This window comes from Melospiza georgiana, chromosome 1 (assembly GCF_028018845.1).
Source record: "Melospiza georgiana isolate bMelGeo1 chromosome 1, bMelGeo1.pri, whole genome shotgun sequence".
Classification (NCBI taxonomy): domain Eukaryota; kingdom Metazoa; phylum Chordata; class Aves; order Passeriformes; family Passerellidae; genus Melospiza; species Melospiza georgiana.
In genome coordinates, this window is record NC_080430.1 from 130,361,452 (window position 1) to 130,384,301 (window position 22,850).

The window sequence follows — 22,850 nt, forward strand, 5'->3', positions numbered from 1 at the left end:
GCTGAAAGCTCTCTAGTTCTTGGAGCTCTGATATTTTCAGTTAGGGACTAAATGAGAAAAACATACAGTGATTACAGTACTTCAAATACTAATTTTGATAAATCAGAACTCCTCCAGTCTCACTTGATTCAAGTCATTTTTAAACAATACTGCAGCTTTTACTGCATATTTAGCTACTCAGACAGGCAGAATACTAGTAATAGCTGCTACTGAAATAAACAACTCCTCTCTACCCACATGAGAGGGAAGCCATCATATTCCCTGTATGGAGAACAGATATTGCAAAAAAAAAAAAAAAAAAAGTGAGCATCTAATAGCGCAGTATGCAAAGCAATAAAATTGTCTCAAGCTTCAACTGACTGAAAAGAAAGAAGAATTATCAAAATCCCAGCTCAGCCTAGCTTGTTATTATCCCAGCTTGCTGTCATCTTCCCAATAATTGTCTCACATCTTTTCTTTAGTCACAAAGACATAAACATGAAAAGCATTCATACATATGTGTGGTGGCCAAACAACATACTCGAGCCTTTCTGCACAAAGCAAAATTAGTTCCTGCATCTCCTACAAGTACTTGTGCTGAAGCCAATTCTATTTCTGTACCAGTGCGTGCAGGATGCAGCACTATTAAAGACTTAACATACTGCTTCAGTTTAGACACAAGTATCTGCAATTTTATGTGGTAGAAGAAAGTGACACATTTGCACAGGTATGTTTATTTTCCCTGTGTTTACAGTGCATCAATTGTAATTTTAAACCATTCAGAAAGCACGATTTCATACCAATTTTACATACTTTACATCACAGTTCAACAACGTTAACACAGTTGTATCTACTAAATCAAATGAACAAAATGGCCATGAACATTTACACTAGTCTTCTGTAAACAAGTTTTTTTTTATAAACAACAGTAAATGGAATTAACACAGACCACCATAGGAAAGAGGGATAAGCTTTTCCTTAAATAAATCACTCTGTTTATAAATACTTCAATTCTCTCAATATACATTTACAGACATAGTCGATTAAAAGCTGGTTACCTACACTGCTCTTTAAAAAGAAAATGTCTAGAGATGGACCACAGTGTGTTCAATTCACCTAACATAAGAAGCAAGCATATGATTAGTAGAATGTTAAAAGTATTATTATACTTCAACCTCACTTCTGTTTGTTTACACCAACACTGAGAAGATTGTCATGTTAGGGAACTTTTACTTGAATTCCAGCAAATTACAATCGATCTTGTAGTACACATATGGGTAGTACTCCTGTTGGCTGAGGTTTAAACCTGGAATATCCATAGTTGCCTGCAAATAAATTTTGAAACCAGTTATACTCTTACAATTCAAACTGCTATTAAGAAGTAGCTGAAATATTAATATGTTTTAGAAGCAAATAGGCCAGGTAAGATTTCAAGGTTAAATTTTCACATTCAAGTGACTGTTTAAGTAACAGGTAAAGTTAGAACCTTGACAAATGACTAACAGTATTTTTCAAAATTAAATACAAAGTGCTTTTTCGAAGTCTAAGTAGTTCTGTACCAATAATTCACATCCATTGCTATAGTAAACACATCATCACTACTACATCTAAACACTGCCAGTTTCTGATGAGAATGCTATAGGGTGCTGAATGATCCAAGGCATTATATAAGTTCAGCATCTTTCATTTTCACCTAAATTGTCTCACATCCTCTTTCCACAAAAAGGCCTGGAAATACATTACATTCAATATAATGTTAAGAATCTTTTTTAATTCAGCTAAACTCATGGTATCTTCAGTTACCCTTTAACTACAAACATCACCGATTTTCAATAAAAAGCCAATTAGCAGAATAAGCCTCCCAACAAACCAGTTTTTACACATGAAAATGAGACCTCTACAGATGGAAAGGCAGATTCCATTTTGACAATGATTCAGCCTTCTACAGCAGAGGACTACTGTGCTAACTTGCAGTCTGTATCTTTCCATCAGCAGTAAGAAAGAATGCAGTAAGAAGAAATTACATGTGACTTTTAAACCAGACAGCTCTTCAAATATATTGGATGCAACTTTAAACACCATCTGCCTGCAAAAAGTGTAAAACAGAGGCAGCATTTTTTTATGGAGACAAAATTCTCTGTACTGTGAGAAAATGAAGAATATGGAGAGGTACAGCCTTTTAATGATGCCAATAGACTTTGTTTAAACACACTAGTAGCAGTTAAACAGTACTTACATCAATGATAGCTGCTGCACTGCTGTCAAGGTGTTTGTACAAGTCATACAGAACTTCCCTCAGTTTCTTCATTGTCTTCTTATTAGGCTGTAGCAGCATTGCCTGGAAGTTAACTGGCAAACCATACCTGAGGAAGTCAAGTAGAAAACCATGGAAATGCTGAAATAAACCTTCCTTCATAATTCAAAGCAGACTTTTTTTTTGAGAAAGAATCCTATTGCTGAAGAGGAAATTCTGCTAATTTCCATTTTTGCAAAACCATTCTGTGTCTACAGTTCATAAGACAACAAAAAAGTAGAACTTCAAGCTTAAAATAACAAAACAGAAGCCTAAATATTTTTAAAATAATTTTAAATCCTTGAGTATTTAGCATAATTCTCAATGTTACCTGAACAAAGACTAAATTTTGAACATTCCATTCATTTACTTTGCTTATCACACTTGGTGGACAATGTAGTTTCTACTTAATCTTCCTTTCTAGGAGTGTGGAAACTGCTGCCAACATTTCAGTCAGGTTCAGCTTTCTTCTTTACTCTTTACTCAAGTTTTGTCTTCACAATAAGGCCATAGCAGCAAGAATGCAAGTTCATGTGATTTGTTTTCTTTTTCTCCTCTGCTTTTCTCCTTTATGACAACTGATCAAAAAGGCTAAAAACACCTTGCCCTTTACTGACCACAGTAGGAACATCTTCAACTATAAAAAATAAAGGTCTTTCCTTTGCAGAGCAACTACATCTGTTCTTGACTAGTAACAACACTTGTGGATAGTATGAAGAAAAAAAAAGCAGATAAAATTTCTAATTAGAATATTGAGTGGTATGCCAAGCTACTGTTATTCTGAACTATTCAAATTTGCCATTTAGATATAAGATGCAGTTAGTTCTTGTTACAAGCAGCTCATAAAGTAACCTAAAAATCAGCAAATATGTCTCCCTGCTATTTACAGAGTATCTGTAACTCCTAAAGCAATAGTGAAAACTATCCAAGGGGAAGATACACAATTATCTACTTCAAATATTTCACAACTGGCAACAAGAGCTATTGCCACCAGCTATGCTTACTGCCCTACTTTTAGCTTCCTCCTTCCCAGAAGAGCAGCATTCACATGCTTCAATTTGGTAAACCCAAGCTAGATGTAAATTCTTACCAAGTCTAGGAAGAAAATCACTATTCAAATCTGCCTCATTACCTTAAAACAGATTCAACAAAAACACGCAATGCTTTCACATGAATCCACGCAATGAAAGCTTCACTGAAATTCACTTTCAGCCACCGAACCAGAGGCCCCTGTGAAAGAATAGAGAGGGAAAAAAAAAAAGCTATTCAAATATCAGAAAAGACTCAGCCCATTATGCATGTTTGAGCAGCTACTCAATATCTGTACCATAATAAAAGACAAGATAAAGACAGAGTTCACTATGGACATAATTGCTCAAGAGTGTTTTGATATAAAGGGACATTTAATGAGACTTCCCATTGTCCCTTCAGGTCCCCATCTCAGTTGTCATGATCTAACGATATTAAAGATCCTTTTAGTAATATCTGATTATGCAATTCAAACACTTGTCCATTTTCAAACTTCAAACATTATCAGCTGCAATACCAGCCCTTGGTTCAATGCAGTGAGGAGCACTTGTGCTGCACAAAATTCAATTATCCCAGAGTAGATTAGCTGGGTGGCAGGCTGCCTATATCATGTCATCCCTACAATGCTTTCTCTGAATCACAACTTCATGAAAATTTTATGTAGCAATAACAAGTCTTAGATGTCTCACACTTCTGTAATGACCACTTTATTAAGACTTACAAACTGTTTCTTCTTGTCAGTTGACAGTCTATTCATTTCTTCTTTATCAGCTTTCATCTCTTCTTCATTGTACTGGAAGTCACGGACCATAAATCTGCATTTGGAAGTGAATAAAATCAAAAGTGTCTGTCTAGAGATCCTTCAAAGCATGAGAGACAGAATGCACACAAAATAAACCTTACTTATATTCTCTGGCTTTGTGCTTGAAGTCATCCACTGCCTTCCTGAACAAGGTGACATTACAAAGGTAGCTGTCTTGGTCCTCAAAGAGTACACTACACAGAAAGAAAACAAACCAAGTGTCAGAATTAACCAGGTTCAAGCCAGCACAGTCACACAGTGCCACAAGTTGTACTTTATTGCTACAAGGCAAGACATAAATGTAGATAATTATACAGGATTTAGTTCCCAAATTAAGCACCTCATACAGAATGTAACTGACTGCTCTTAATTGCTCCCTTCATAAATGATGGCAGCTTACAGTTCACATTCAGAGACTTTATCACACAAAACCACTTCATATGATATTTGTTCAAATTAAAACTTATTTAACAAAAAAAGTAACTGAAGTTGGTTTTGTACTGAAACATTTGTACTACAGTTTTATTAGAAATGTGTGTTTTAAAGAAAAATGAAATGGATATAAATTAGAAAAATACACAAATTAAAAATATACAGGTTGGCAAAACAAAATATTTCTTAGGCTGCAAAGATGAGCCCTAGATTTACTATTTTATAATTAAAAATAATATTGCTTATTTTGGGGCTTTATCTTAGGAAAAAAAAAAGCTTGAACAGATTTAGACTGTTCCTCAATGTGATACTGTCTTCAATACAAGCATTATCCAACAGTTTAACAAGTTGCCTTTTCTTAAGCTAGCCCTAGGCCATGGTTTCCCAATAATGAAATAAGCACTAGCAGGTCTTCCAAATGTGAAGCTATCCAGAGCAAGTTCCGATTTTTTAAGTGGCTCAGAACTAGTAGCATCAGATTTTCCTGACCAAAACCTCAGTCTATCAGTTAAAATTAACCACAAATCGGTGCTTTGTGCTACATGTGGACTTTACCAGTCAAAGTGGTTACAAGGTTGTTAAAGTGGTTTAATCTTGCCCACCACAGCACCTAGCAGCAGCCTGATACCAAGGACCCAAAGAGACAAGCTACCTTTCTTTGAACACAACAAATTTACACTTCCAGTTCTCCATTCTTTGGAAGCTTTCAGAGCTCATATAACTTGTTTCAAGTCCTGTGAATACAAACCTAAAGCTTACAGGCCAGCAGCCAGCATTTGTTGCTTATCTCCACCACACTCCAGCCAGAGGCTGAATATATCTGACCAGAATAGATTAACTCTTCTATCCTCTTACTCTTCTCACATAAGTTACGTTTGATAACTTTGTTAACTCTAGAGTTCACCTGAACATTTCCTCAGTTACTTGATCAGATAAGGTAGACATGTTGACAAGTTTCTGATCAATCTTTAAAATTCAAAGTCTTTCTAGATGAAGAACACTCCTGAAACACAGCACGCGCAAATATGAGATTTAGCATTTCACAACTTACTTGCTGGAACGTGGTACAACCATCTCTGCTAGTGTTTCATACTGCTTAACCCAGTCATTGTAATTTAACCTAGAAAATGCACAGGTTATTGTTAGACTTTTAATCTGAGATTAATGGATCAAGGCTTTTTTTTAAAGGTAACAACATTTAATCATCACATCATCAATCTCAGGTGCAGGTTTTAAGAAATATGCAAGACTCAAGAAACACTCAGTTCTCCTCATGCTGTTTTTACAATTATTGATAAATAAACTAACATCTTTTCAGTCTTCATGTCAGTTTACAAGTGCAACATTTTTTAAATCAAAGAACTATGAAATTAAATCATCATTAAGTAGAGATCTCAGGGGACCAAATGGAATTAACTGTCAAAGTTAATCAGAAACTCCTCATGCAACTCTGCTCTTTTGAGCAGAGGATTACTTCTTCCACAATTATAAACAGGTTCCCTAGAGTCCTGCACTTGCCTGAAGGACTGGGAATTTTGGAAGCCGTGTTATTCTGTAGTTACTTGTGAAGAGGTTCCATCCTCTCAACAGCAAAAACAGAAAAAATAACAGCAGAGATATTCTAACCACTTGCTTTCTGCTAAAGCCACTGCAAAATTGGTTTTCCTTCACCAGAGGAAAAACGTCTGACAGACTCTAATAGCTCCTGTGGTAAAGAGAGCCAGTGGGCTTTTCACAACTTAGGAGCTCTCTGCTTGCAGCTCCAGTCAAGGGCCATTTTTTCATTTTACAACAGTTTTGAGGGCATCTGTATCACCATTTTCCTTGGTCAAGGGAAAACATGAGGTTTCTGTTGTTCACACATTTCAAATAAGAACAGTCTGCTCCCCCAGCAAGCCTTTCACAGGACATAAGCAGGGTTCCAATGGCACAGACTTAGTTAAGTAAAAAAAAACCCCAAAAAACAGTGTTCAGGCAATCTAAAAACGTGCAGAGCAAAGCAGTAAAGAGTTCACTCAGTAAATGATGGAAGTTGGCATAGTCCTAACCAGGATAATTTAATGATTAAGCCTTCTAATGTAAAACAAGTCATGTTTTTACTCAGCACTTACTTTCATAAGGACACCATCTGGAGCATGTCTACTCATAGCAAACATTGAATAAGAGACATAAATCTAATTTCCAGTTTCTTCAAGAAATTAATGAGCACCCAGCAGTCTTTATAAGAAGTTTTTGTGAACAAAGGAACACAGGCACAGACGCTCACTTATCTCTCCTGAGCATCTTAACAGTTCTGTTTGCTCATCCAGGAAAGCCCCAAGCAAACTGAGATGACATTCTGACAGTATTATAGAGTTGTGAGATGTATTATTTGATTTATATTTCTTATTGTATTCTACTCTTAGGATGAATAAACTTACTTCGGCACAATCACTAATAATGTGACCAAATATTCTGAATCAAGTACAAAGTCCTCTTTCTTTACAATATCAGCAAGACTTCTGGTTAGCAAGCTTCCCCTGCAGAGAAACAAAGCCAGAACAATTACACGTTTAAGAACTGAATTTGTCTGGATAACAGTTTCCAGTGCTTGATAATATAGCATTCTCAAAAATATATTTTACCTACATAATTGCTATTAGCAGAGCAAACAAAATGTCCTTATATGCACTTTATATCTCACTGTCCAAAGCCACTCACGTTTTTATCAGCAGCTCCACTGCTGTGCGTCATTTCCATATTCCAAATACGTCACACACTTAAGGGGCCAACTTGGCTTTTAAGAAGTGATTTAAAATGTCAAGAACCATTAAAACCATTAACTGTGGATTCTAGCACATGGAGCCTCAGAGTTATAACATAGTACAGACCCACATGCAGAACATCAATAAAAACTTAAAGGAGTGTATTTCCTTGTATTCATTAAAGACCAAGAATGCACATAGGTTTAACGGCATTCAGCTGCATGGCTTGGCACAGAACTGATGTCTCACTCCTAAAACACCTTGTCATGTACTGTCATTGGCATGACCCATGGCTCTGAATCAGCCAGCAGGCTTGTGCCATCCACTTTAATGGCAGGGTTCAGGCACATTAATCAACCCCATTTGCACAGAATAACTACTGTACCTCAGTACAGATAATCATCACACGTACGTGACAAGACAACACACAGTCCTCATTTAATTTAATATCTGTGTGTACCCAACAGCTATTGTACCCAACTGTCTCTGCTGGTAAATTCTGAGGGAAGAAAACCAGTTAAGGTGGTGTGAAGGAAAGACTTTCTTATTTAGACAAGACATCTAAGTAGCAGTGCTACCACTAACAGCAAGCTCCTCTCAGAAGTTCCAGAAATTTATGCTATTTGTACATGTTTTTATGATTTCTTAATTGCTGTTCAGTCACAGGTAAGTTAACACCAACCAGACAGCTGGTAATAAATGTTCTTTTATGACAGCTGCTCTTCAAGACTGATAAACGCCTCAAAAGTACATTAAGCTTAGAGTAAACATTTTCTTAAGTTTTCATTATTAGATAACATTCCTGCACTACATTAGAAAAAATAATACAACTTACGCATTCTTTCTTTCCAAATTCTGAAGATTCCCTTTGAGATTATTGTATGCCGAGGCTCTTGCTTTTAGATCATTGTCAATCTGGTTTACTCCCTTAAAAATGAAAAGAAAAGGAGCTGTGTCTAAAGAACTGAAATAGAACTTATGTTCAGCTTGCCACTGCTGCTCAAGTAATCCTGGAGGATGGATTTGAGAAGGATGGCTTAATTAGCATGATTACCAAAAATTATTATTTCCCAGCTAGATAACTTGGCAGCAAGTGGAAGACTACAAAACAAATGAAGCACTTTAATTAATACATGTTAAACTGCCAACCATACTCATATCAGTGTGTACCCTATACAAGGAAGTGTTTTAAAATCAGCACACTCAGTAACAGTTGGGTAACTGCAATGGCACAGTGTTGGTCTGGGATTATAATGCTGCCTACTGCCTCCTTCACTGCCTCCTCACTGTAGTAAAGAGGTACAAGCATGAAAAAATCCCCAGGGAAAAGTTTCTGAACACTGTCAAGGGACTCTCCCTTTATATAGACTTAGACCACTGACAAAACATTTTGTTTGCATAAAACACTTCAGCTTGGAGATGCAGATATGATTTTGTTTCCACAAAATAAATCTCTCTTAAAAGCAAGGTCATTTAATTAAATAGTGACCTTGTTTATGTTAACACCTAAGTTGGCTTGTCTGTAGCAGGAAGTCCTCAAAAGCCTGAACATTCTGTTCATTTCATGTAGCAACACATTAACAGCTTGCACCTTTACAGATACAGAAGTCCTTTAGACAAAATACTCTGAAAATGACAAAATTAAACAGATTAGTACTTAAAGCTATTTAAATCCTCTGACTGATACAACCTTTAGCAAAGCAACATGCAGAACATTTCAGCAGGTGTCACACAAGGCATATACCTTCATGAAAACTTTTTAATACTACAAGAACACCAGCACCTCTTTTTTTACATCTGGAGGACAACATAAGAGGAAAATTAATCAGAAAATATTAAGCTAGTACCTTTGTGCATTTTAGCTCTTCCCCAGACTGACAACCCTTTGCCTTTTCCAAGGATCAAAAATTTCAACAACAGCATAACTATGCATTATTAATGACAAAACCCAAAAACCTTTGATACCAAACACTGCCTTTACAAACCAGTTCCATTCAGCATTTCCTACTTGACAATACTCTTAACTGCTCTCATTTGTAGAGTCAGTAGTCTTTTAAAAAATGACTGCTTAGATAAAAACCTGTTACTGCTGCACTGACTGAAGTTTATTGTGAAAAACAACCAGCTTTGCTTCCTACTGAATGTTAGAGAATACAGAACCACAAGCCTCAGTGCCACAACAGAGCTCTTGAAAATAAATTTTTGTAAAATTACCAAATGAGGCAACAATACAAACTTCCTTCTGTGAGTAGAATTGGTGAATAACTCACAAAGGTCATGGCAAAAGGAGGCAGACTCACAATATTGCTAAGGAAAGTGCCAGTCTAACACAGTGAGCCTATCTCTACACAGAGCAATCCCAGATATTTAAACCATTTTGGTAGTCATTAGCCAGTGTCTTGCAGCCATACAGCTGAGCTGTTGCACTTGGATGCATGCCTGGGCTCCTGAAAAGGTTGGACATGGGCACTAAAATATTGAGGCTGTCTCCTTGCATACGTCTGATCACTAATTTCAAATCCAAAGAATAAATCGATTAAGTGAAGCTCTCAGCACAGATGCCATCTCAAAAGTCTTCTGTATTGATGCTGAGGCTCACAAAACTTCTGCAAATTGAAAGCTGAAAAAAACTGATGAATAGTTTCAGGAGATATAATTTTATTTTAAATGTTTCTGATACTGCTGTAATTTCTTCTCAACTGACAAATCCCCACCGCAATTGCCATTACTCATTTTGACAGACATCAGAATGTGCTGCCTGAGTGAGTGAGGATGACATAAAACCACACAGGAAATGTAGTAATTCATTATTTGACAAACTTTTCAAATTATTTAACATCAACCTGTCAAGAGGCTTCACAGATTTTAATTAATGTAGCTCTATCAATTTTCCTATATCTTCACTTTGGCGTGTGATTACATGAAGACTTTGTCTCTGTCAGGACTCTTTCTGCCTTGGGACAAAACTGTTTTAAGTCCTTTGATATGATCTCCTTGGGGTCATTTCTACAGGAACATAAGGCATCTTCAGTCATCTTCCTTCTCTTCTCTACTTTATGGACATACATCTATGGCTCACAGTTTATATTTTATAAACTATTTGAAATCAGATTTATTACACATTTATATCCTAAAGCTGTTCCTATGGAATACAAGCACAGCTAAACATGAAGCAAAATGGAAACCCCCAACAGGATGACTCAAGCTGAACTCCAGCAGACCTGTTTGTCTACATTTACTATCCAACACAACAGGTCAATGAGGTCCCTAAAGTAGATGAACAATGTAAGACAATTGAAGTTCAGGTTCTAGAGCTTTGTTGAAGCAGATTATTTATCTAGCAGACTCTGAGACACAGAATAACATGGACTGAATATTTGATAATTTTCAAAAAAGGGGCATATCTCTTCATGTCTTAGGTTTCTTTTTCAACAAATTTAATTTCTGCAAAAACAAGTGCTGCACTATAACTGCTGTAAAAAGTTCAGTGCTTCACTTTGGTACCTTCTTCTGAAGAAATAAATATGTGCTAGTGTCAGATATTAATATTTTAATTTTATATCTGTAAGATATTCTTAATGTGCAAATCTTCAGAGCCATAAGACAGCCAGTCATCCTCTAACAAAAGGCCACACTGCAGGTGTTTTCCAAGAAAACTAAATTACATTTACTTAGTAAATGTAATTTGTGAAATAAATTCAAGATACAATGATAGTCCCAAAGAAAATCTCAAAAATGAAAGTACTAATTGCATTTTCAGTCAGCTTTGTAGCATATATTACAATTTTGTAATTTCTGCAAAAATATTAATGTAATAGTTTCAGGAATCTGCAGTAACAGCAAAGCAGAAGTCTGCCAGCACTTACCACCATCCCAACCCCATTATAGTCCCTACACATCCACCACCAAAGACTGTCTCTATAGTACCCAGAACAGTCTCTTCCTTTTTGCAAGTCATGTACTTTCAGTTAGCAACACAGGCAGTTCCAAGAGCCAGTCTGCAGCTAACAGAAAGCAGGGAAGGGGAAAAACAACCTGAAGAGGCTGGGAAGATCTTAAAGCAAGGATTGTCTACAGAGAACTCTCTCACTGTCTAAACCAGTCACTCCTGAGGACCCTGTAGAGGCTCACAAGCAAGTAAAAAAATAAAGCCCTCCATGTACGAAACACTTTACCTAAGTAAAGATGAGGAAAACACATGAAAACTCTCAATGAGCTTTCTTTACATCTAACAATGAAGGCTTATTTCTGCCCTCACAACTGAGTGCCACAGCTTTCAGAATGTAAATAGGTTCCCTGGTTCACTGCTAACAGCCCACAAGGTTTGAGAACATCAGACAAACAATAAGCTAACACAGCAAAATTGAAATGTAAATATCATTTCCTGGCTATTTATTTGTTAGCTCAGTGATCCTAGGAAACAAAAATCAGCAAAGACTGCATGATGGCCTTCAGAGGGCACTCTCCAAATCCTAGCCACATCCCATGTATTTCTTTGGTTACTAGCTGCTACAAAATCCACTACTATTGTTTGCTGACTAAAACGGACAAAATTCTTTGAGAGCAAGTTTTGTGCATAAATATCCCAATTCCAAATAGGGAAGTTTTATAAAACAAGATACCTTACCTTTGCAATAATTTCTGAAATATTCTTCAAGGATTGCTTGATTGGGTATTTGGCCATATCCCACTGGAACCTTGTTATATAGGTGACCAAGTCAACTAAAATTTTAAAGAACTTTGTTAAGATTGACAATAAAAAGACAACTGTATTATATTCTATGTAGAACTGCTCTAACAGAAGAGAACTGTAACAGACTGGACCTTCCCATGTGTGTACCCTGTTGCTTAAGAAATTTGAAAATAAACAAGCTGTAAATTATCCATGACCTCTGCCTTCAGATATTGGTTTCACCACCTCTGTAGACTGTAAATGACATTTATTACCAAGTCAAGGATGGTTGGAGAACTACAGACAAAAGCAACTACTTTTTGCTCTGTGTGAAAAATGGGTGGGAGAAGGGAAGGTTATGATGGCAAAAAAGGCAGCAATGACCATGTGGCTCCCCTGAAGTGACAGGTTTGTACAGCTATCTACAAAAGACACTAGTCCAAGCCCTTATCCACTCATACTAGACTCTTTTCCATCAATACAAGCTGTGATAATTCTATTAAATGGCTCTGAAAATAAAATATTGGTTCAGACAAAAGTGCAGCTCTTTACTGAAATAAAATGCACACTGGCACCCCAAGTCCTTCTCAGCAGGGCTGCTCTTGATCCATCCATGCCCCACCTGTACTGACACTGAGGGCTCCCTGACCCAGGAGCAGCCCCCTGCACTTGGCCTCCTGACACCTCAGTAAGTTTCAGGATCACTGCCTTCCCTTCTACAGTTTTAGAATACATTAGGATATCATGGTTAACACTTTACCTCCATTGGCCAGAAGATTCTCCTGAACTTTATCTTTACTGTCTTCTAGAACATCAGCCATATATTGGGCCACCTTCTTTACAACACTGAAAATTGGAAGAAAAAGATTAAAATATATTTTAAAAAAACCAATAAAGCCCTAAACCTGCCATTTGAGAAATACCATTCATAAAACTCATTTTAAATTGCCTGAGACTGGATCAAAAGTGACTGGATCAAACAAGGATGATGACTGCTCTACATCCAAACTTTCTGAGAGCACAAGCTGGGCTCAATAGCTGAAGGAGACCAATTTCTCAGTATTCCACAACTTTATTTAAAATCTCTACTGCTGCTACTCACCAGATCTCAACAAGGTGAGACTAGCTCCCTCACGTTGGTGTTGACTTCAAGTGTAAAGTCACTATATTGCAATTTTTTTTAAGTCTGTTGTACTTCCAAAATTCTAACCCCTTTCTAGAAACAGGTAGAGAGGTAGAAGTCAACAGTAATACAAACTAAACACAGGATAACCCTGACAATGCAATCTGACACTCAAGACCTGCCTTCCTAACTTAAAAGCCATGTATAATATTATTCACATGTGCCAGGCCAAATAGTTTCTTTTTCTAATTAAAATGTCTATTTAAGATTGCTCTCCTTGAAACAGAAGATAGCTCCATGAGTTCTGGTTATGTGAAATTTTGCTACTTTTGCTTAAAATCACTTTCAAAAGGTCATTAGTTTCTTCAAAATGAATACGTTTTGCATTTTATTATTAATACTTTTAAGTATTTCTATGGATTAGGAAATTACATGGTTACTTTCTCAAAGTGTGAAAACAGTAATCCTGCTAGAATTACAAGCTTTTACTCCACTTCCTCACCACTCCCTGCACCTGTCAGGCTCAGTTTTTAACAATTCTCCAGGACCCAGCACCACACAGCACGATTGAAGAGAGAATGCAAAATGTTCCACTATTCCAAAAGAAGTTCAGATTATTTTCCTTTTTTCAAGAACAGATACTGATCTTGAAAACCAACATCTTAGCTTTCTTAAATCTGAGCTTGCTGACTACCTGCAGAGGATCACTGTGATACAAAAAATGCTGAAAATAACTTGTGTATTATTAGAACTCAGCAAACGATCACATCATTCTAATACTCTGCATCCTAGTAAAAATGAACTGTTACCTCTCCACAAATGCATCCAGTTTAGCCAGCTCATCAGACAAACCAACCAAAACATCCAGTGTGCCAACCTAGAAGCAAAGATCAAAATGCATTAGCAGATGTATATAAACATAGAAAGAGAAAACCAGCTAACAGTAAAAGCTACATCTACCAACAAGTATCTCTCCAGAACTACATAAAATGCTGGACTCTAAGATTTCAGACACCTTGATTTACCAAAGCCACACTGTTTCACTTGTTAGATCTCACCCCTGCCTCAAAGCACCACAGGATCAGATCTAACTCTCTAGTTTGGTGCTCAGTTTCAGTTCTGCAATCCAGCCATCCAAAACATGTTTAAACAATGTCTATGCTGTAAATTGGCTGCATTTTTCACAAAACAGTTGCTTGAGCACTTAATTCACTACTTTAGATCAAATGTGAAATTTCACTGCTCAGGAATCTCAGCACTGGAGGCAACCTGGACATTAAAAACTTGGACAACACCAGAGTACTGCAGCAGTGAGACCAACAAGGGTCTGGACTTTTTGCATCTTGGGTAATAAAATATCTAGCTTGTCTACAAGCCTTCACTCTTTCTTCCCTTCTCCTCCAGAAAAATACCTTCTTCCCTAATCTCATGTATCTAGAGTACATATTTCTCACTGAAATTTTACAGGGCTATTAACATTTAACATATTTGTAACCTAGCATCTACTTTCTGTATATCTGACCACTCAAATTCACATTAGTCCTTTTCTGTTTAGTTCTGAAGCAGAAAGGAGCAGAATTACTTAAGAAATATCACACAAATGACTTTCCATGCCTCACCTTCTTGTGGGCCACAAGCAGAATAAGGAAGCTCATTTTAACTAGTCACTTAAAAGCCTCAGGACAAGCAAGTCCTTAAGCAATAAGACTGCTGTTCAGTGGAGACTAAACCACTGTTTAAATGAGTTTTAACTAAAGGATCTCACTGCTTTAACAGTCTCACCAGGTCCACAGAAGACAGACTATTTCCCACTGTATATAAAGTATATTCAGCTTCTGCCCCTTTTAGGAAGCACAGCAGAAGCAAAAGAAATTGCTTCTAACCCTGATGGGCCCCAACAGTTTTCAGCAATAACTCCTCTAAATGCTGCAGGCACCCTACAGTTTGAAAGCCATCCTGATTCATATCCAATGATATCCTGGGAGGAGACAGACATTTGTTCTAGTCCCATTCTAACTGAGGACAGTCCAAATGTGAACATAAGTTATGGCAGTTTGAAGATGTTAAAAGGCACACTGAAGCACTCTGTGCCCTGGGCTCATTCCTTAGCAGAGACAGGAAAAAGGCATTATGCCACCTGAACTTGATGCACTCAACAGACCAAGACTGATGGCATTTTTCTCCTCAATTTTGTAAGCTTTGAAGGGCTTTCACTGAGCTCCAATTCTTGTTCAAGAAACATCCAGGCATCAGGAAAGACCTTTTCTAAATGAATACATTGGCTCATAATTTTTCCGTATCCTGATGACTGTATTAAACCAAGAATAACTACTTCAGATTTTGTTACTATTTGCTTCTCACAGAATAGTTCAAACAGGTTTTTTTCCATTTTCCACAACACATTGGCAGGTCACACTGGAATGCTCAGCCAGAGATAAACCACTGCTCTAATAGAAGAATGCTACTTCTGGACAGAGAAAAGGCAGAGCAGCTCTTTGATCAACTCCTGTATTTTAATTTGAACCTTTCACTGTATCTCAGACAGAGAAAAGGAGCAGACAATTCAGAAGGGGAAAAAACTTAAAATAATTTTTTAAAAAGGCAAAACAAAACCGTCAAAGGAAATTCTCAATAATCCGATCACAAGTTCCTATTTTTCTTCTCCAAGTAACTGCTACCATCATGAGATCAAGATTACCATCCTCAGAAAAAAACTGCTTTATTTGCTGAAAGAACACAGGTTGCTGAATTTTGAAAACTTATAGTTTTCAAACTATAACTAAGAAGTTCAGAAACTAACTTAGAAGTTCAGAAAAAAGATTACCATTGTCTGAACTATTTCTTAGATCCACACATACACATCAAGAGAAGTCAGCTGCTCTCTCTAAAACATCTGCAGGTTTTAATCTAGAGAAACAAAGATGGTGCAAAACAAACACTTCTTAGGACATGACACAGGGTTTTCATACCTTCAAGTCTGGAATATTGAACTTTGAGTTAGTGGAAAGGTTGTTGTGTTTTGTAGTTGCTGCGTGTAGCTTCTCCCATGTCTGCTGACAGGTCTTTTCTCCAGGAGCAGAAATCAGCCAAAACTCTGTCATTTTTGTGCCTTTATCTCGATGGCTGTTGATTCAGAGGATAAAGGCAAGATGCTAGCAGAAGAGAAGCAAGAAAAAGAAGAAAAAATATTTGCTATTAATACAGTAGTCAAAGCTTTGCCTGAAGAAAAACATCTCCTTCCACATTGCTAAAGTGCTGTTACAGCCACCGTAAGAGATTTTACCAGAAGTATCATGTGGTTTCAAATTCATTTTTTCCTATCTTCCAAATCACATTTATACAGTTGGAAAATCTTTTTAAACTGCCCATCCTGTATGTTAAAGTGGGCTGAGTTTGCAACATTAGCACCTTTCATTAGCAACTGCAATTTCATAGAAAGATAACAAGCAAACAATCTAACTGAAAAGAAATCAAATAAAACAGGACCCACATTATATTTTCATAGCTAGATACCTTTTCCAGTCTCGGGAGGTTGCAGTTTATTGCAGCCCCAAGACACAAAGTCTCTGTGAAAAGTCTCTGTTTGAGCCCACACGATCGAAGAATGAGTCGGAGTTCTTCAGCTCTCGGTCTCAGGGTTATTTATTGTTTCTTATCTATAAAATTCCTTCTCCTGCCCTGCCGAGGTCCATCCAGCAGGACAATCCCAGGCACTCTGCCTGCCCCCAGGGAGGTGTTATCCCTGTATACAATGTTTACAATTGTTTTCCAATACCCATCACCTATGTTAGACAGTGAGCTTCTACTCTAAACCAATCTGTAAGTACCAACATCACAGCAGAAGATGGAGGTAGAGAAGAAGAAGAAAGGCTGGATACACCCAAGGCCCTCCATCTTGTCCCCAAAACCCCTATTCTAAAAACCCCAAAATCTACTTTTTCACCTAGTGGTAATTTTATTATTACTAGTACTACTTAAACTTCTGTGGCTTTCAGGTCTTCATACAAAGCTGGCAATTTGCTCCATGAGTCATAATCAAACCCACAGGTGTTCTGGGCTGTGTGCCAGGGTCTCTGAGCCCCCTGGCAGGGGTCCCAGCAACTCTGGACACCCAGAGGGATGTCCTGAATTCCGATATTCCAGTGTCTGTAAAGCAGACAACTTTTTCTGAAAACATCAGAAAAAATAAGAAAAACCGAACAAATTTCAACTCTGATATCTCTTTTCCAATCACTTTTCAGATTAGGACAGTGTTTTAAAGTAAATAAATACCTAAAATTATTTAAATGCAATAAACTCTAGTTTATTCTTTCAAGTAGCTTTTCCTGGCAGCTAAAAATTTCAATAAAAAGGATAACACTTTCTAGTCTCGGTATCTCTGTTACAACTGCAAATCATCAATAAGATTACACATACTGGCATCAGTCAAGAAAGTGTTGGTACTAAATACAAATGATGTTGGTTTATTTTGCAGACAAGCTCAGGAAGTTAAGAGTATTTATGTTCTTTTGTCACTAAGAAGCAGAAACAGCTGGTTGAGAGTTACTGAATGTTTTTAATAAGAGAATGAAGAACAAAATCAAAGTGTACCTTGACAGAATCTAAATTTTGATATCTGCAATATCTTCTGTAGCAGCTTTGAATGGCTAGAGACTAACCTGTATTTCATGAGCACAGAGTACAGCACTCAATTTTTTTTTGAGGGAGAATGAATCAAATGTTGTATTTGCTAGAATAAGTATGTGATAGCAAACTTAGCCCAAAACAACACACACAGGTCCTTCCCCTGTGTATTCATTCAAGGGTGTTGCAATTCCAGGTAAGACACAGGCCTGATTGCTGATTCTTTGCTCAGCTCCTCAGGAAGCCTAAAGCTGAAGTTTACCAGCCATTAAATCACTATCATGAAGCACAGCCTGGCACAGCAGCCATCCATCCCCCTTGGACTTAAGGGACCTCATTTCCAGCAGGAGATGATGACAGCCAGTCCTGAGGCCCTTGACAGGACACCCTCTGTGACATCTGGCACTGCCCACCAGGCCCAGCACAGCAGTGCCAGACAATGCCAGGGCAGGTGCAGGTAGCTGAGAAATCACAACATTTACAGGACCAGACACACAACATCAGTTATCACTACCCTACAGGGCTTTGTTTAGCACCAGCTGCAGTATCTCACATCACAGGTCTCCACAGGAGTCTATTAATTACTGATGATTTGGAACAAAACAAATTTTCCTCTTATTTGGACTACTATGATGCATTATCTTCCTTAATGCATGCCAGACTTGGCAGAAGAGAGATTTTCCTGCACTCCACTGAACTCTGGCCCTATAAAAGGCACAGGAAAGGTTACAGTAAACTTCACCTACTCAGGGAGACACCACTACTGCTGACACACACTTTCAAAGTTTGTTAAAGCTTTAAATTGTTTTTGTCTGGTTTTGACAGGACTAGGACTAGAAAAAGTTGTTGGGCAAACTAAGTGGTGGCAGCAGCAACTTGCAAATATCCAAGCAAAAGACAGAAAAGCAACAACACAGAAATCCAAGATCCTACTCAGGAAGACAGAGGGAACGTCACATTCTCATGCTTTCCACAAACATCAATACTCTACAGAATATTTATAAAATTTCCAGAAGAAACAGTTGTAGCTGCCAGGAATCATTAAGTCACTGGACTTCCCTTTTTCCCTCACCATTTTTTGTCTGGTTGGTTTTCCTGAAGTTGTGTTCCATCTCTAACAGTCACGGGAAGTAAGATAATTTCACATTTCAGGTAAAATGGAGGTATTATCAAATACACACAAGGGAACAAAAAGCTTGCTAGAAGAGTTTTAAATGTTTTTTACATGAGCGGCCTTGAAACCAGAACAATGGAAAATACTAAACAAGAAGTGAAGAAAGGAGAAGTGCTATAGAATGGTTTGAAAAACAGATAAAAATGCTGGTCAGACAAAAAAAAATACATAGAGACCGACTGCAAAATGAAAGCCAAGCAAATTAAAGAAAAGAACCACAGGATAAAGCTGGAAATACCTAGTGTTCAAAATAAAACCTAGAATAAGCAGTAAGAAGGGGTAGCCTATTCACACAATGTACCTCTATGACCAGGACTTTTTTGTAATGTACACTGCTTCATTTCCAAAGAAAAATCTATCATGCAGTACACTGCAATCTAAAATAAAACTTACGAACAAGTTTTTTCAGTGCTTCACCCAGAAAAACATACAGGGATGTCAAAACCGAATCTCAGCTACAGCATTATATTTTTCAAAAAAAACAAAAACCAGGGCAAGGGGCGGGGGACAATTGCTTCTATTTAGCTCAACAGGAAACCTCCGTCTACTGATGCGGCCCAGCACGGAGTCCCTAGAGTGTCACTTCAAGCTCGTTTTCAGAAATCACGTCTGGTGCTCGGCCTCCACGTTCCCTAAGCAGAAGCGGCCCCAGCGAGGCAGCGGGGGCCAGTGCTCCGTGGGGAGTGCCCACGCTTGTGCGGAGCGGCCCGGGGCTGGCCCGGGAGCGGGGGGCGCTGCGCTGGCTCCCCACGGAGCCGCCGGGCCGCATCTCAGGACTGGATGGCAGTTCCCACAGCCCGGCACCGCCTGGGCTCCCCGGGCCGCGCTGTCCCTTCGGCCTCCCCGAGGTAAACAGCCCCGGCACCGGCAGAGCGGCGGCCCGGCGGGCCTGAGGCCCAGCAGAGCCCCCGGGAGCCGCGGTACCGCCGGGCCCGGCCGGCGCTGCCCTTCGTGCCAGGCCCTGCGCGGCCCGGAGCCGGGGGAGGCCGTGCGCCGGGGCAGGCCGGGGCGCTGCCGCAGCCGCTCGGGGTAGCCCAGACACTCGTCCTTCTTTCCATCATTCCCTCCTTGCCCGCCCCGGGCCCGGCCCCGCCGTTACCGTCACTGCTCCATCCCCGGCGCCGCCGCCCGCTCACCCGCCGGTGGGTCACGTGACCCGCGGTCAGCTGACGCCGCCGCAGCGCCGCGCACGAGGGGCGGGAGCAGGCGCTGTGCCGCGGCTGCGCAGTGACTGCTGGCTGCGCAGTGACTGCCGGCTGCGCTGGGGCCGCGGGTTCGAGCCCCGCCCCGGCGGCGTGGCTGCTCTCCTGGGTACCCTGCTATCGTCACAGGCACCTCAGGATACCGACTGCCCCAGGCCACTTCTGATTAATCTGGGCTTGATTAGGGAGTGGGTGTAAAACTACATGTGGCTCAGGGCGGCCCAGTGTCAAGGAGGCTTTGTACGATTCTGCCCTTTGGGCAGAGAAGGATGGTCGGGTTTGAAAGCATGTGTGTTTGTTCTTGCTGCGGCCAGTAGATTTTCCTCAGATTACAGAAGCACAGAGTCATGGAACTATTTAGACTGGAAAAGACCTCTAGGATCATCGAATCCACCACGTTGAATACTACCATGTAAACCAGACTGCCACTGGGTGCCACATCCAGTCTATCTTTAAGCACCTCTGGGGATGGCGACTCCACCGCCTGCCTAGGCATGGACAATCCATTCCAGTGTTTAATCACTCCTCCGGTGAAGAAGTTCCTCCTGATGTCCAACCTAAACCTCCCCGGGCACAGTCTGAGGCCTTGTCCTCTTATTCTACTGCTTGTTACCTGTGAGAAGCGCCCGACCCATCCCCGGGATCAGGCTCCTCTCAGGGCTCTGCAGAGCGCTCAGGTCCCGGCCGAGCCTCCTTTGCTCCAGGCCGAGCACCCCCAGCCCCATCAGCTGCTCCGCTCAGGGCTTGGGCTCCAGAGCCTTCCCCAGCTCCGCTGCCCTTCCCTGGACTCCTCCAGCTCCTCAGTGCCCTTCCTGAATGAGGGGCCCAGAACTGGACACAGCACTCGAGATGCGTCCTCACGAATGCCCAGTAGAGGGGAAAAGATCAACTTTGGGAAAACACACAGTGCTGGAAAACAGAGTGTACTTTAGAGATCTCAGCTATGGGAACGTGCTGGAATGCTTAACTGCTGTCAGTCTGCAGTGAAGGGCTTGAGAAAAGAGAAGGCTTGCATGCAGGTGACAGTGGAAAAACATGCACATGAGAAGAAACTGTTGCTGTTTTATTTTGGCACCTAACCCCATTTGTCTTAGCTTAGAGTAGAAATGCTGAGTGAAAAAGAGCAGGTTGTGAATTGTTCTATTGCTAGTTAAGTTGTATGAAAATGCCTGTCATTGTAATTCACAACATTATCTGAAGAAAGCAGAAACTGTGCACAAAAGACAAACTGTTTTGGTTTGCTGGTTGTAGGGAAACAAATAGTTTGTTCCTATTTTTCTTCAGTTTTTTGTTGTTTTTTTTTCTTTTTCCAAATAAGCAAGAGTTGGAACCATTGTATAGCTGTGGGTGGCTTGTGCAGCAGAGAGAAGGCACAAATGTGACCAGAGATATCACAAAGGTGACTTCACACAGTTCCAACCCAGTGAAGGATGTGGCTTTGTGACTCTGGGAGCAACTTCAGACCTCTAGTCCTGAGCTCTTCTGCCTTTAAGTATTTAAAGATGCAGAAGCTCCAAACTCTGCTTAGTCAAAGTGTGAATGTTGTTAAAAAAGATCTGGTCTGACAGATCAGTTTTCCTTCAGCCATTTATGTTGTCCTTCAACCACCAGAGGCTGCTGAAAATGTTCCCATTGCTGGAGTGCCCGCAGCCTATTAAAATGCTCTTACATGCTCCTACTGGTACAATTTTGTTAGAGAGGCTTTTCTCATAGCAGTATAAAAAGGCTTACCCTAAACTAACACAGTAAAATAGAAACTTACCTACCTTAAAAGTGGACAGACTTATTTTTAAATCCCAAATTAACAATTGCAGCAAGAAAAATTTCTTAACAGATGCATTATTGAGTTTTCAATGAGAAATCCTATAAAATTTCACAATAGGCACATTTTCACATTAGTATTGCAAGGCATTTCCTCAAAATGTGGCAATAAATGCCATATGCAAACACTAACCAGCAAATGCAAGACATTATCTGTGTTATTTTTGGAACAAGATAAGATTTTTTTGAGTGATCCGTAGCTCCAAGCTATCAGATGGAAACTTGGCATCGACCTCTATAAATAAACAGAGTGGTTAGTAAATGATACTCTAAAAATCTTTAAGAGATGAACAGCAAGCATTTCTAACCTGCAAAGTGACAACATGCCTGTAAAACTGCAGGAGGGGATTCTGAGGACAGGGACCTATGATCTGCTACCTAATGTCCACTGCCTAATGTGGTTGGTTTTATAATGGTACTTGCCATTTGATTAACTGATATCAATGAGGTACAAAGCAAGGCTGTAGGCAATCTATAACTCTTCACTAGAAAACAAAAAAAAAGGAAAGAGTGATTACCACAAATCAAACTACCAGGATATTATCACTCTTGGAATAAATGCACAGTACTGGTGAGCTGCAGTATGGTCATTACATGAGATATTGGTGAGAAACCCAAGCCAGATGTGCAATCATTATAAATGCTGTTAGGGAGAAATCTGTAAATAGTAGCATTTAAAACCACAGCTGCTACAATAGGAGTGGATATATGGTAAATTAAACAGATATGTTCAATAATATTTTTATACTACTTCCCTGTACTATTACTCCATCTGGCCTGACAGGGATATTTGTATGAAGATTCTGAAGCCTGGAAAAAAATAGATACTTCTTCTTTTCTTATGTCTTGAGAAATCTATTTGTTGAATCTTCATTCAGGGAGGAGGGAACTGCTATGTGTCTTTTTGATCTCAGTTATTTTATGTTTTGATTTTTGAAAAATAATTATCTCTTTAA

General features: G+C 39.3%; 1 protein-coding gene across 1 annotated transcript; it reads right to left on the reverse strand.

Moving 5' to 3' along the window:
* Positions 1 to 693: 693 nt before the first annotated feature.
* On the reverse strand, positions 694 to 20,066 carry ATP6V1C1 (ATPase H+ transporting V1 subunit C1). Its single transcript, XM_058039447.1, has 13 exons — positions 19,971 to 20,066; positions 16,044 to 16,226; positions 13,884 to 13,951; positions 12,712 to 12,797; positions 11,907 to 12,001; positions 8,115 to 8,206; positions 6,956 to 7,054; positions 5,587 to 5,655; positions 4,205 to 4,297; positions 4,023 to 4,116; positions 3,405 to 3,502; positions 2,216 to 2,342; positions 694 to 1,304 (listed from the first exon to the last, which is right to left on the reverse strand). Exons 2-13 carry the CDS (start codon positions 16,173 to 16,175, stop codon positions 1,209 to 1,211), a joined length of 1,149 nt encoding a protein of 382 aa, XP_057895430.1. The 5' UTR covers positions 16,176 to 16,226; positions 19,971 to 20,066; the 3' UTR covers positions 694 to 1,208.
* Positions 20,067 to 22,850: the final 2,784 nt, after the last annotated feature.